This window comes from Lacerta agilis, chromosome 10, assembly GCF_009819535.1.
Source record: "Lacerta agilis isolate rLacAgi1 chromosome 10, rLacAgi1.pri, whole genome shotgun sequence".
Lineage (NCBI taxonomy): Eukaryota > Metazoa > Chordata > Lepidosauria > Squamata > Lacertidae > Lacerta > Lacerta agilis.
In genome coordinates this window covers 15499610-15515438 of record NC_046321.1, presented here as the reverse complement: position 1 = coordinate 15515438, position 15829 = coordinate 15499610, and the positions used below count along the sequence as shown (strand labels likewise).

At 40.6% G+C, this 15829-nt stretch overlaps 1 protein-coding gene across 1 annotated transcript in view; it reads left to right on the top strand.

Moving 5' to 3' along the window:
- The window catches only part of LOC117053678 (cat eye syndrome critical region protein 2), a 118123-nt gene that overhangs the window by 78154 nt on the left and 24140 nt on the right, over positions 1–15829 (top strand). Inside the window, exons 3-8 of the mRNA XM_033161657.1 lie at positions 7453–7636; positions 10559–10692; positions 11353–11457; positions 12437–12486; positions 13309–13478; positions 14752–14829. Of these exons, the coding sequence (XP_033017548.1) occupies positions 7453–7636; positions 10559–10692; positions 11353–11457; positions 12437–12486; positions 13309–13478; positions 14752–14829 (721 nt within the window). The remainder of the gene's footprint in view (positions 1–7452; positions 7637–10558; positions 10693–11352; positions 11458–12436; positions 12487–13308; positions 13479–14751; positions 14830–15829) is intronic.

Genomic DNA, 15829 nt, shown 5'->3' with positions numbered 1-15829 from the left:
TTCTCAATTATGACAGAGAAAAACCAAACAAAGCAGGCTGAAGAATTATTTCTTAGTATTGAATGTTAATGATAATCTTAAATGGTCAATGGTTTCTGAGAGGGGTGTGTGTCATCAATCATTTAGTGATTGGAACTTGGAGGAAATCCGGGCCAGGAGTCTCTTAATAGGATTGTTGATGTCAGCAGTTTCAGGGAATGATAAATCATTGAATGTTTATATGTGAGCAAGTCATAAAAGTAATTGTTTGACTCTACAAGCATGTCTGTGGTGTTTTGTTTTTTGTGGTGCTTTGTTCAGAAGTCGGGAATCTGTGCTGCTTGCTAACAGGTACAGAGAAATGGATTGTTATATTTAGTACTAAGTTTCAAATTAGGTACGGTATTCCAAATCCCCCCTTCATGGATCACTGCCTTGTCGTGGCGAAGGGGCTTGAATTACTCAGGGAAGCTATGAGCTATGCCGTGCAGGGCCACCCAAGATGGACAGGTCATAGTGGAGAGTTTGGACCAAACGTGATCCACCTGGAGGAGGAACTGGCAACCCACTCCAGTATCCCTGCCAAGAAAACTCCATGGACAAAGACAACAGGCATATAAAAGTTATGACGCTGGAAGATGAGCCCCTCAGGTCGGAAGGCGTCCAACATGCTACTGGGGAAGAGTGGAGGACAAGTACAAGTAGATCCAGAGCTGATGAAGCGGCTGGGCCAAAGCCGAAAGGACGCTTGGTTGCGGATATGCCTGGAAGCGAAAGGAAAGTCCAATGCTGTAAAGAAAAGTATTGCATAGGAACCTGGAATGTAAGAACCATGAACCTTGGTAAGCTGGATGTGGTCAAAAATGAGATGGCAAGAATAAACATTGACATCCTAGGCATCAGTGAACTAAAATGGACGGGAATGGGCGAATTCAGTTCAGATGACTATCATATCTACTACTGCGGGCAGGTATCCCGTAAAAGAAATGGAGTGGCTCTCATAGTCAACAAAAGAGTGGCGAAAGCTGTACTGGGATGCAATTTCAAAAATGATAGATTGATCTCGATACGAATCCAAGGCAGTCCTTTTAACATCACAGTAATCCAAGTTTATGCACCAACTTCCAGTGCTGAAGAAACTGAAATTGACCAATTCTATGAAGACTTACAACACCTTATAGAAATGACACCAAAGAAGGATGTTCTTCTCATTATAGGGGATTGGAATGCTAAAGTAGGGAGTCAAGAGATAAAAGGAACAACTGGCAAGTTTGGCCTTGGAGTTCAAAATGAAGCAGGGCAAAGGCTAATAGAGTTCTGTCAAGAGAACAAGCTGGTCATCACAAACACTCTTTTCCAACAACACAAGAGACGACTCTACACATGGACATCACCAGATGGGCAACATCGAAATCAGATTGATTATATTCTCTGCAGCCAAAGATGGAGAAGCTCTATACACTCAGCAAAAACAAGACCTGGAGCTGACTGTGGCTCTGATCATCAGCTTCTTATAGCAAAATTACAGCTTAAACTGAAGAAAGTAGGAAAAACCACTGGGCCAGTAAGATACAATCTAAATCAAATTCCTTATGAATACACAGTTGAAGTGAAAAACAGGTTTAAGGACTTAGATTTGGTGGATAGAGTGCCTGAAGAACTGTGGATGGAGGCTCGTAACATTATACAGGAGGCAGCAACGAAAACCATCCCAATGAAAAAGAAATGCAAGAAAGCAAAGTGGCTGTCCAATGAGGCCTTAAAAATAGCGGGGGAGAGAAGGCAAGCAAAATGCGAGGGAGATAGTGAAAGATACAGGAAATTGAATGCAGATTTCCAAAGAATAGCAAGGAGAGACAAGAGGGCCTTTCTAAACGAACAATGCAAAGAAATAGAGGAAAATAACAGAATGGGAAAAACCAGAGATCTGTTCAAGAAAATTGGAGATATGAAAGGAACATTTCGTACAAAGATTACCACAATTAAGGACAAAAGTGGAAAGGACCTAACAGAAGCAGAAGACATCAAGAAGAGGTGGCAAGAATACACAGAGGAACTATACCAGAAAGATATAGAGGTCTCATACACCCCAGGTAGTGTGGTTGCTGACCTTGAGCCAGACATCCTGGAGAGTGAAGTCAAATGGGCCTTAGAAAGCCTTGCTAACAACAAGGCCAGTGGAAGTGATGATATTCCAGCTGAACTATTTAAAATCCTAAAAGATGATGCTGTTAAGGTGCTACACTCAATATGCCAACAAGTTTGGAAAACTCAGCAGTGGCCAGAGGATTGGAGAAGATCAGTTTACATCCCAATCCCAAAGAAGGGCAGTGCCAAAGAATGCTCTAACTACCGCACAATTGCACTCATTTCACACGCTAGCAAGGTTATGCTTAAAATTCTACAAGGCAGGCTTAAGCAGTACGTGGACCGAGAACTCCCAGAAGTGCAAGCTGGATTTCGAAGGGGCAGAGGAACCAGAGACCAAATTGCAAACATGCGCTGGATTATGGAGAAAGCTAGAGAGTTCCAGAAAAACATCTACTTCTGCTTCATTGACTACGCAAAAGCATTTGACTGTGTCGACCACAGCAAACTATGGCAAGTTCTTAAAGAAATGGGAGTGCCTGATCACCTCATCCATCTCCTGAGAAATCTGTATGTGGGACAAGAAGCTACAGTTAGAACTGGATGTGGAATAACTGATTGGTTCAAAATTGGGAAAGGAGTACGACAAGGCTGTATATTGTCCCCCTGCTTATTTAACTTATATGCAGAATTCATCATGCGAAAGGCTGGGCTGGATGAATCCCAAACCGGAATTAAGATTGCCGGAAAAAATATCAACAACCTCAGATATGCTGATGATACAACCTTGATGGCAGAAAGTGAGGAGGAATTGAAGAACCTTTTAATGAGGGTGAAAGAGGAAAGCGCAAAATATGGTCTGAAGCTCAACATCAAAAAAACTAAGATCATGGCCACTGGTCCCATCACCTCCTGGCAAATAGAAGGGGAAGAAATGGAGGCAGTGAGAGATTTCACTTTCTTGGGTTCCATGATCACTGCAGATGGTGACAGCAGTCACGAAATTAGAAGACGCCTGCTTCTTGGGAGAAAAGCAATGACAAACCTAGACAGCATCTTAAAAAGCAAAGACATCACCTTGCCGACAAAGGTCCGTATAGTTAAAGCTATGGTTTTTCCAGTAGTAATGTACGGAAGTGAGAGCTGGACCATCAAGAAGGCTGATCGCCGAAGAATTGATGCTTTTGAATTATGGTGCTGGAGGAGACTCTTGAGAGTCCCATGGACTGCAAGAAGATCAAACCTATCCATTCTCAAGGAAATCGGCCCTGAGTGCTCACTAGAAGGACAGATCCTGAAGTTGAGGCTCCAGTACTTTGGCCACCTCATGAGAAGAGAAGACTCCTTAGAAAAGACCCTGATGTTGGGAAAAATGGAGGGCACAAGGAGAAGGGGACGACAGAGGATGAGATGGTTGGACAGTATTCTCGAAGCTACTAACATGAGTTTGGCCAAACTGCGGGAGGCAGTGAAGGATAGGCGTGCCTGGCGTGCTCTGGTCCATGGGGTCACGAAGAGTCGGACACGACTGAACGACTGAACAACAACATTCCAAATCCACATTTTACTTTGCTAAAGGAGATTCTAAACATAGAACTTTGAATTTGAATATTTAATCTAAAGAGTTAGATCTCCACCCATCCCAGCCATAACTGCTTTCAGGTGTAATGCTTAAACAGTCTTGTCCTGGTCGTTTGTACCACAGGACTGAAGTAAGACTAATGTTTCAGATATTTCTAAGGTTTGCATAACTTGGGGCCTTGGGGTGGTGACTTGTCAATTGAACTTGTCAATTACTAGGCAATTTACAATACTTTTAACTTGTGGGTTGTGTTCAATTTAACAGCAGTGGTGTGTGTGTGTGTGTGTGAGAAAGAGAGAGAGAGAGAGCGCATTATCTATTGTGGCAGAAAGTTCAGGTAGACCAGAGGTTTGGTGATGCTGTGTCGTCAAATTCCACCAGAGTGGTGTAGCTTCCAGAGTACTGCACTGGAGACTCACTCTGCTTGGCTGTGGGTACAGCTAGCCAGATAGCTGGATACAGCTCTTGGGGGGTGGGGAGAAAAGCAGGTGTAATTTGGTTTCCTGGCATTCAGCTGGATAGTATAGCCCAGGGGCATAGCCCAGGGGTGGGGGCTGCTGGGGTGATGGCCCCGGGTGCATTTTTATGGGAAGGCACTGGCAGGGCAGCATGAGGAGGACACAAGGCACACGACCTTCCAATCAGACTCATTGAAAGGAGGGTGCGTGCCTGCCTGCCCTGTTGCATCCTCCTCACATTGCTCTCTGCGCCCCTGGCGTGCCCATGCCACCCGCCCCAGGCACCATGAAGACATGTTCTGCCACTGGTATAGTCTCTGAGTTGTGTGTAGCACCCACCCTGTGGAAAATGTCTACAGCCAAAGAAGGAAGTCTCTGAGCTAGGTGATAGATTAAAAGACAGTGACTAATGTCATTTAAAAATATACATACAAGTGAGAACTGGAAAGCCGAACTGGAGAAAGGAGAAGTGGAGTTGTAAGAGAACACTCTACTTGGGTCTAAATTCAGTATGCAGGGGACAGATCTTCCAGAGAGAGAGACAAATAGTCCCAAACTAGTTAGGAATGGGGTGGTGATCCCCTAGTCTATTATACTAATAGAGGAGCCTCAGGAGCGAGACTTAAAGAAAGGAAACTGACAAAAAGTACCAACTCGTTTCAGAACCAAAGTATTAACACCTCAACTATAACATCTCTGCAATTAGTTCATTAAGGAACAAAGCAAATATTAGCTACATATTTACCATCTTGTTTAAAAGCTTGTAACATCCACTGAATTTAATATATATATATATATATATATATATATATATATATATATATATATATATGTACTGTTTCTTGAAATAATTCTATCTCCAGACACATCTTTTGCTTTACCTGTTTTGTTGCATTTTTTTTTTTTAAAAACACATTTTCCTGTTTCACTTCCCTAAGTCTCCAAGTACCAAGATCTTTCTTAAAAAAGCAAAAATAGCCATTAGTGAGAGGGGGCACACATCACTATGCTGTCCTGCTGGTGCTGTAGCATGAGAGGGATGGGCAGGTTGGTGGTGATTGCCTTGCACCACAACCTCACCCCCCAGCCCTGTCCTGGTGAATACAGCCTCTGCTGCAGCTGCCACTTTGTCCTCTTTCACACTGTCACCACAGCTTACAGGATCACTTAGGGTGTATATTTGCAGTATCCTGAAGGATATGCAGAGTTCAGCAAATGTGGTTACCAACTAACCCCCACAAAAAGTCTAGTCTATAACAGCAGTTTGATCTGCAGAAATCTGTCAAGCTTTTCATGCCTTGAGAAGGGCATTGTCGCCTGCTTCTGTCTGTAGATCAAGGTGCTGTTAAAGGCACAGGGAATCAGTAAACAATTGTCAACTGTATCCACAAGTGAACCATGCCATTTTCATTGTTTCTAAAGGCTTAGCAATGGGCTGAAGGAGATTTCTAGTTGAGAGGAAATGCTAGTACTGTACAGTGATCATCTAAGCATGAACATCTGCTGAGCTGCCTCAAGGGAAAATGTTCTTAATTGTTTCTTATAAAGCTGTTATATCCAGAATTTCATTCTTGGTGTGATGATACTTAGCAGGATGGAAGAAAATGCAAAGAAAATAAAACACTTTCTGAATTCTTTGGGTTAACTACAGAGGTAATCATGTAATTTTCCTGTCTCCTTTACATAACTGTACAGTGGTACCTCGGGTTACAAACACCTCTGGTTACAAACACTTCAGGTTACAGACTCCGCTAACCCGGTAGTAGTACCTCAGGTTAAGAACTTTACCTCAGGATGAGAACAGAAATTGTGTGCTGGCTGTGCAGCGGCAGCGGCAACGGGAGGCCCCATTAGCTAAAGTGGTACCTCAGGTTAAGAATGGTTTCAGGTTAAGAACGGACCTCCGGAACGAATTAAGTTCATAACCAGAGGTACCACTGTACTTGGTTCAGTTTTTAGTTACTTGAGTTTGTTTGAATGAAAAAGAATGTCAGAATTTATTTATTTATATTATTTTTATAGACTGCTAATACTAAAAAAATATTCCGAGCAGTGTGCAGCATATTTAAAATTGTGAAAGGAAGGGTGTGTTTTCTTTCCTTCTCTGTAATAATAAACCTAAACCCCTGCCGCCACCAACATGCTTATTTCATTTATTCCTCTGGATTCTTAATTACCAGTAACCTGGTAGCTGTAGGGTAAATGAGTGGTACAAAACTAGTCAGTTGTTGTTACAGTTTATTAACCACCTTCACCCCAAGTTCCCAGGATGGGTTACAACAATTAGCACAACATTAATATCAAAACACAGTATTACACATTATGGGTTTTTTTTAAAGTTTAAAACAACTTATTTGGCCTGACATGACTTGGCTGGATGTTTTGGGCAGGCCACACCCACTTGCCCTTCACCTGACATCATATGTCACATCATATAACCAGAAGCCAAGCACAGGGTTTCCTCAGACCATTATGCGGTACTTCTCAAATGCCCAATAATCAGCTGGTTTGGGGGTATCTGGGAAGCACTGAGCACAAAGCTGAGCAAGCCCTTTGATCTATCTTCCCCATACCTGCAGGCCAGCTTTGTCAGGTGTCAGTCAGATGATGTCATCATAGTGTCAGATGATTAACAAGTGACTGACCCTGCCCACTTGTCAAAGTTGGCCCAAAGGGTGGAAGGAGATAAAGATGTGACTTGCTGGACCAAAAAGGTTTCCTACTCCTGTTCTGATACATATGCACTACACTGTATGTCTGGATTGCCAATGTTTTATGGATGTTTTATTTATTTATCTATTATGACATTGTTGTCTAAACTATGCCAATAAATGCTGAATTTGATTTAAATTTGATTTACATATAAAAACTACCGGTACTTTCTGATTCAATATATTAATGGAGAATTCATGGGAGCTGCTAGACTACCCTCTCTTAGTTGCTTCTTTTAAGGACAGATACTCTAGAAGTCTGATAAATGTAGTCTATTACCCTTGTTCCACTTTTAAAAAGCTGTTCTTTTATGACAACAAATGTGCATCTGGATTACCAATCTTACAGAATTTTCTACATGTATGCCTTTATGGGAATCATTGTTTTAAAAAATCATAGTTTGTAAAAAAGATTTTTTTTTAACAAAAGAATAACTCCTAACTATTGTCCTATTTGATATAAATTGTTTTGTGAGATGAGCAGAGCGTGTAAGCCTAACCACATGCAAGGAACTGGGCCAGTTTTGAAGTGTGTGTTTGCCAAAACAGAATTTTTATATATGTCAGCTATTTAAAGATGAATTTCTCATCAGGTTGTGTAAGGTACTTTATGAACATATGTTCTTTTTATTAGGTCTCAGACATTTCATGGCTACCTGGAGGACATCATCAACTATCGCTGGGAACTGGAGGAAGGGAAGCCCAATCCCTTACGAGAATCTACTTTCCAAGAGCTACCTTTGCGTACTCGTGTGGAGATCCTGCACCGCCTTTGTGATTACCGACTTGATGCTGATGATGTCTTTGACCTACTCAAGGTGTGTTGGGTGGTGACAGATGTTGGATAGGGAACTGGAAAGTGGAATGGTACACACTTTCCACTAAGAAGTTAACACTTTGTGTTCATAGGTACATTCTATATCACATTTTGTTACTAAGCTCATTTAAAAGGTGGCTTAATTTGTTAGATTGTTTGATGTCTTTAGTCTTCCCAAACTGGACAACCAGAAGAAACAAGTGTGTGAAATTGGATATTGCTCTCTGGTATCTTTGATTTACTGATGCCTCGTGTGTATTTTTTTTTAGTGAATCAGTGTTCTGTGTTAAAGAACGCTCATTGGTGGTTGTGGAAATATTGAGACGCTATCTTGGTTTTAATAGATTAATGTCAGGTAGGAAGTATTCTGGACTACAGCTTCATGTATTCCCATGTTGTTTGATTGCCAGACTAAGCATCAACACATGGGAACTTTTTGTTTGCAACACTATACTGCCTCTAGCTGTAATTTATTTTTAGTTCCTTTGTTGTTGTTGGGAGTTACTTTCACACACTTCTGCATAGTGTCTTCACAAGGCATTTGCTTATTATGAAAACCACAGGTAGTAGTAAATTCTGAGTTGTTTTGGGGAGACTGTTCCCTTACTATGCTTGGTCGATAGGCATTGGTATGTGCATGTGGTCATAGAACCCAGCCTTTGTTAGCTACAGTGGTTATTGTGAATGCCAACAACAGCTGTGTTGTGTTACTAGTTAAGAGAGGCTAGGTATTTTTATTGTTCTTTGCATCCAATGTGGCCCTCAAGTTGCAAGTGTTAATGATAATTAAAATAACTGTAAGGAAGGCATAGCATTTTAATGAAAGTTAATACTGTATATTAACTGTATATTCTGGCATATAAGACTACTTTTTAATCCAGGAAAATCTTCTCAAAAGTCAGGGGTCGTCTTAAACGCCGGGTGGAGAATCTGTGGTCGAGGATATCTCAAACTCTATATTTTAACTGGAAAACTTGGGGGTCGTCTTATACGCCCAGTCGTCTTATACGCCGGAAAATAGGGTATCTTTTCTTGAAAAGTGCTTCTGGGCATTTGGCCCAGATGCTTTTCCTTGTTGTCTTTTAAAAATAAATATAGTTTCATTGATTTCCAATATATAACAATTACAAAAGGGAGGGTTACTCCCACCTTCCAGGACGGATCAGCCTATTTAAGTTAGCCAAAGTCCAGTCTGTGATTTCATTGGTTTCCATTTTTCCAGCTTATCAGTAAAGTATTTTTCCAGGTTATCAGTAAAGTATTTTTTGAAGGATGCCACATTCAACAAAATTGGCTGTATCATTTCTGTTACTCAATGCATGTAACCTATTTGCTAATTTTTAAAAATGTTTTATTGACATTGCTGAGGCTACTTATGGATGGCCATTTACTGTGAGGTGTCTGCTTATAATCTCATAGTGACCAAATCCAGACCATGATTTGGGGGATCGTGAAATAAGCATTATATTAATGTGTTCCTCCATGTGCAGGCTTATTTATTTTTCTTTTAAAATGAAAAGCAAGTTTTTTCTATAAAGTGATGTCAGAAACAATTTTTTGATCCTGATCTGAGGGGCTGACTAAAACCACACCTTGTCAGATCAGATGCAGCTGGGTTGTGTTTTTTTTTGGCCCTGGGTGAAGCTTCCAGAGGGGCACCATTGAGGCGCTGTGTGTGTGTGTGTGTGTGTGTGTGTGTGTGTGTGTGTGTGTGGTGTACACACAAATGGGCACAGGTGAATTTTTTTGGGGGGGGGGGGGCTAAACTGAAGGTTTTGACATGGGTGAAATAAAGTCTAGTTTTGCCCCTGCAAAATGAGCATGTACAACACTAAGCCATGATCCAAACAGTGGTCTGTAGGATTGTCTGAATGTAGCCAGTGTAGATTTGCAACACAGCTGGAAAGGCTGCCTCACCACGTGGCTCGTTACCACAGCTAGAGGGTGAGTTTATCAGCCAACCATCATAACCACAGGTGAAAACATTTTTATAAGTATCCCACTTGATTAATCCATTTGAATGTCATTACACTGGAATAAATTATATCGTGTCATTTTTTCAGTAAGTATCTATGACCAAGAGTTAGCAGGAATCCAATTTTGTAATCGGGTTGTTTCCAAAAAAAATATTCAAGGATGACCGGTTTTCATGCATAATGCTGCTTTAGAAATAATCCCCGGAACAGTGTTGTGCAGGCAACCATTATATCAGACAAGGTCTTTTCATTGCTGCTTGAAGGGAGACGTTCAGCAGGTGTGACTTCTCTTGTTACTGCAATACTGTGGTAGAAGATGCACCTGCTTGCAGCTGAAGCCAAGTATGGTCTTTGTGGAACTTTAGAATTTTGGCATTTGAAGGAGGGAGAGCCCACCTGCTGTTTTGCTATGAAAGGTATAAGAGGCCACTTTGGGTTTGGCTTTAGCAAGCTTTAATTAGCCTTTCTCATGAATATATTTGTAGATCACAAATCTCAGAGTGAATTGACGCATCTGACCATTTTTGGCAAAATGAAATTTGACTGTGTACACCACCTCTGGTGGGTACAGTCAGGGTTTTAAGATGGGTGCAACAAACTCAGCAGTGATACTGAACAGCAGAAAAATGTGCTGGGCCAACAGAAGTTGGATGTATTGGTTGAATCAAATGTTGTGTGCAAAACTGTTATATGATTGTCTCATGCTGCATAAAAAGCTACTCAGTGTTATTTGTCCATCTTTGTTAGGTGCACAAAAGAGGGCATTGTCAAAATGAAGTGACCATGAAGAACTTATATTTAGCCGAGAAAGGAAAACTTATTTTTTCAAACACGTTACAGGCTGTCCAGAACCCCAGAGATGCTTGTACTTTAAACAATATTAGTGGACAAGTGTTGGTGGTTGGTTTTCTACCGTTGTCTTTTTGTATATTTGCTTTCAAATACAGGGTTTGGATGCAGATAGCCTTCGGGTCGAACCGCTGGGTGAGGATGGCAACGGTGCACTCTACTGGTATTTCTATGGCACTCGTATGTACAAAGAGGAACCCATGAAACCAAATGGAGAAATGCCTTCAGACAGGTACAAACTTACCTTTGTCAGCAAGGAGAAGGTGGATGAGAGTGCCAGAAAGGAGCAAATTTATGAAAGGAATAGTGATTGGAGTACCACTGCAAGGGCTACAAAATCAACAAGTTTCCTTATTTCCTGTTAATTACAAAATTTGCAGTTTTCAGAGTATTTTATTGTTTTTATTCTGTTTGCCTTCCAAAGCCCCTTCACAAGCCTTCTGAGATAGGCTGCTATTGTTCCCATTTTACAGGCTGGGAAGTGAAACTAAGAAAGTGACTGCTTCAAGGTCTCACAAGGAATCCATTACAAAGATGGTACTTGGAAATTGGAGAAAGTTCTACTCCAGGCATTATACCAGAGTGGTTCTTGTATAGGGCAGCTAAAACCGAGTACAGCCTTGCAGATCTTAAGAATTCTGCCACTTGAGACACATTTCGCCACACTTACTACCTGCTGGAAAAAGAGTCATGCCCACTGTTGAATTAATTTCCCAAGTAGCTGTGCCCTTCTCTTCTGTTACCCTCCTTGGAACGAATCTCTTTCCTAGCTTGACTCCTAGCAGCTGTTTCAGTGCTTCTTATGGTCACTGCTCTCTTGTTACCCTCCTGCTCTTGCCAACTGCTACTATCATGTTCTGTAGCTATTCTGTAACTTTTCAATGTGTTCCAGGGGATGTGGGATACAGACAAGCACTCAAAACATTCCTGGAAAAATAGTAAAAAGACGAGGGCGACCTCCAAAACGAAAGAAACTACTGGAGGAGAATCTCTTAAGGTAAAGAAATGCCATGTTTGAAATATTAACCAAAGATAATCAAATGCATGTGTTTGTGTAGTGTCATCTGAGTACATGATGCTTTACAGAGCAGAGGAGCTTACAATCTAAATGTTAAAACAAAATAAAAAATAAAAAAAATTCCTTCCAGTAGCACCTTAGAGACCAACTAAGTTTGTTCTTGGTATGAGCTTTCGTGTGCATGCACACTTCTTCAGATACACTGAAACAGAAGTCACCAGACCCTTATATATAGTGAGAGAGTGGGGAGGGGTATTACTCAGAAGGGTGGTGGGAATGGGTGATTGGCTGATAGGTGTGGAAAACCTGTTGACGACTGTTAACGACTGCAATTGGTCTTACAGGAAAAAGCAAGGGGTGATATAGCTTTGTCATGTATAATGAGATAAGAATCCAATGTCTTTGTTCAGACCAGGTCTCTCCATGGTTTTAAGTATGGTAATTAGTTGCAATTCAGCAGCTTCTCTTTCCAGTCTATTTCTGAAATTCCTTTGTAGTAAGACAAATCTAAATGTTGACAGTAATGAAAATGAAGGGGATGATGGAAATGTTGTGGCGTAAGTAACAGGGGATGAATGTGAACAAATCTTGTTGAATATAAAGCCTTCTGAAGGGGACCTGAATTCTAATTGAACTTTATGACTATATGTAGCCTATGATTTGCCTTCTAATACTAAAACTGAGCTACATCAATATTTACCAAGTGCTGTGTTATTTCAGTGGCACTATTTGTTTCATTCTAGCAGTGAATGTATTACTTTGCTTAAATTTGCTTTATAGCTTAGCCGGTAGAGCATGAGACTCTTAATCTTAGGGTTCAAGCCCCATGTTGGAGAAAAGATTCCTGCATTGCAGGGGGTTGGAGTAGATGGCCCCTGTGGTCCCTTCCAGCTCTACAACTCTATGATTCTATATCATTTCCTAACAATAATGTTTTTATTTTACTTGTTGCTCATAGAGAGAAGGCAGAAGAAAACGCACTTGTGTGTGAGTCACAGATGAGAAATGGTAAGGGGAAATTATGGATTATAGTTAATTTTTTTAATACAGTGTTTCAGGATGGAGGGCTTCCTGATAATCCTTTCTCTATTGTCAGATTCATTCTAAACAGATAGGGAACAAGAGGCCTCCTTGTATTAATTAGAATTTCATTTGTACAGTTTTCTCTGTATTTAAAGTTGAGTCTGAATGGTTTCTTTAGATGCCTCCCACTTTTCTTTCTTGTTGGAATTGTCTGTATTTAAGGTTTTCATATTTCACCTTCAAGAAACTCACACCCTTCTTGGCATCCCTTCTCTTTGAGTATTTATGACCATGGAATTTCATCCAGTAGTTTCTTAAGCCTTTTGAAATCAGTGCAGAGTGCATATGTAAATACACTCAGCTTTCCCTTGCCTCTGTATAAAGAAACCCAAGAGGACATGGCCACTTTCTTCCAAGGTTCCCAGTACTTCTACTTCATTGATCTGTTCCATCCTGTTGGTGAGGACCAGGTCCAAAATAAGTGATACCTTTGTTGCTTCTTCTACATTCTGGAAAACGAAATGGTCAGCAAGGCAATGGAGGAATGTGTTGGACCTTATGATATCTATTATATCATGGCAGAGTTTGGGTTCAAACAGATATCACTGTAGTTGAAGTTTCTCATGACTACTCATCTCTCCTTTTTGAATGTTTGGTCATCTGTCCTAGGAAGGCACCACCCCGTTCTTCATACAGAAGTAACACACTTGTGTTACTTGTGGCTTATTTGTATACATGTGATACCTGTCATATTAGTGCCTATGCTTTCATTGCTTAGCATTTTTATTTTATTTTATTTTATCAAAGGTCTTCAAGGACCAGGTCATGGAACATGGTGGCTGCTATGTCAGACAGAAGAGGAGTGGAGGCAGGTCACAGAGAGCTTCCGAGAGAGAACATCTTTAAGAGAGAGGCAGCTTTACAAGCTCCTGAGTGAAGATTTCCTGCCAGAGATCTGCAACATGATTGCACAAAAGGTAAGAAGGAATATTTGAATAATTTGAGGCAGCCTCAAGAGTTGAGAGCGGGTTTGTTTTTTGTTTTATATGAAGAAGAAAATGATAGGGCCCAGATTCTGTGACCAGATAACCAAAGTTATGTTGTTGGAACCCCCCCCCCCAAAAAAAAACGATACAAATTTTCTCAAACATACTTATGTGCTTTGTAACATCTGGATTTTTTTGCTGTATCTTTTTTTAAAACATGCACAAATTAGTGGAGCAGAAAAGGAGGACACACATAGGTAATGCTGGAGAGGCAATAGTTGTATAGAGACAAAAGGCAACTGGATAATGTATAATAGAAAACATTTCACTTCCAGATCATTCACACAAACTCATTGAATATTTGAGGCATCTGCATATGCTAACAATATGTGCTCAAGATTTTCTTCACGATGAATTAAAGTCAGAAGATTTATCTAAAGTGCATTATTGTGCCATGGTTAAATTCAGATAGCCAGTAATCAAGGGGAGAAAGTGAAGAAGTTTGGCTATCTAGAATTGCTGTAGAGTTCCAAGTGCATTCTTTGCAGTAGATAAGAACCATTTTGTTCAGTTTTGGGAGAATTTGTAACCTCTGTGCTCAGAAGTGGGCTACTGAGTAGAATAGAGAAGAATTTAATTGTATTTCTCTTGAAAGCATTGTAGTGGATAACGATGTCCGTCCCGTCCCTGTCCCCCGTCCCCCCGCAATTCCCTTCACTACCTCAGTTCAGATTGACAGTGATCTGGAAGGGGAAGTATGCTTTCATTTGCAGCATTTGTCTTGACTCATATGTGTGAGATTACTTACTCTCTGGTTTTAGAACATTATGAAGAATAATGTGGGGAGATGGACTAGTGAATAGAAGGTTGATTGGTCCTGTTTTGTGGCAGAAGGTTGGATTGGATGATATTTTAGTCCACTTCAGCACTCTAATTCTTTGATATTTGAATCTGGAGGATACTTGTCAATCTCAGCAGCACTCAGTCTTTTGTAGTTTGTTTGTTTGCTTTGCTTTTGTTCTTGATACCATTTGAAAAATCAACTCCTGTAATTCATTATCCAGGCCTGGTCTTTGAGTAATTTTGTATATTAATATAGCATCTGTGACTTCATCTGTGAGGGATGATAAACGAGAAATGAATTGCTAAGCGCTTTGTACATTGAAAATTATTACAGAAATTGTTACTAATAAATGGCATAAATCCAAATAAGAAGCATCTGCACCAATGCTGATCCATGTTGATTTCTTTCACCACTTTTTAGGAGAAACGTCTGCAGCGAATGGAGTTTTCTCCTAGGTGGATGTCTGATCGTCAGCACATAAAGCCAATTAGGCAAGAGGTAATGTGTTATGTAATAGCAGAATAGAGGATGCGGATGGCTCTGTGGTCTAAACCACTGAGCCTCTTGGGCTTGCCGATTGGAAGGTCGGTGGTTTGAATCCCCACACCTGTTGTTCTGTCCCGGCTCTTGCCAACCTAGCAGTTCAAAAGCATACCTGTGTGAGTAGATAAATAGTTACCACTGCAGCAGGAAGATAAACGGTGTCTCCGTGCATTCTGGTTTCTGTCACGGTGTCCCGTTAGTCATGCTGGCCACATTACTCAAAAAGCTGTGTCTGGACAAACACTGGCTTTCTTCAGCCTGAAAGTTAGATGAGCACCGCAACCCCATAGTCACCTTTGACTGGACTTAACCATCCAGGGGTCCTTTACCTTACCTTTAATAGCAGAATAGGTTAGCACAAATTAGCTTTACAGTGCCACCCATCAGCATTATCACTGAATGTGCTCACCTCAGCAACAAGTAGAAAATTAGGTCATAGAAACAGCACTTCAGGTAAGGCAACTTCATTTGAATATATTGGTATATTTATTATTTTTGCATACAATGCAGATCTCAGGTCTACATTTAAGGAAACTTACGCCTGATTGCCATCAGCCAGCACCTTTGTTTTCTTTCTGGAAGCTCATCACACATACTATAACACAGTTGGCACATCATAGTAACCTTAATTATTAGTTTTATTTATTCAGGTAATGTATAACCAGTTCTGCATAAAAATCAATCCCAAAGTGGGGTACAACATAAAATATATAATACAGTCCTAAAATAAAGCAATATAAAAAAATCAAACCACAATAAATCAAATTGACATGACAGCAGCATAAGCAGGAAGCATAAACATGACCAAACATTTCCTCCAGTCAACAACCAAATGTCTGAGTAAATAAAAATGTATTTGTAAGTTTATGTGAAACCCACCAGGACTGGTGTCAACAAAATATGTTAGGAGATGGCATTCCACAGACATGAACCATGAAGATTGCTCTTGCTTCAA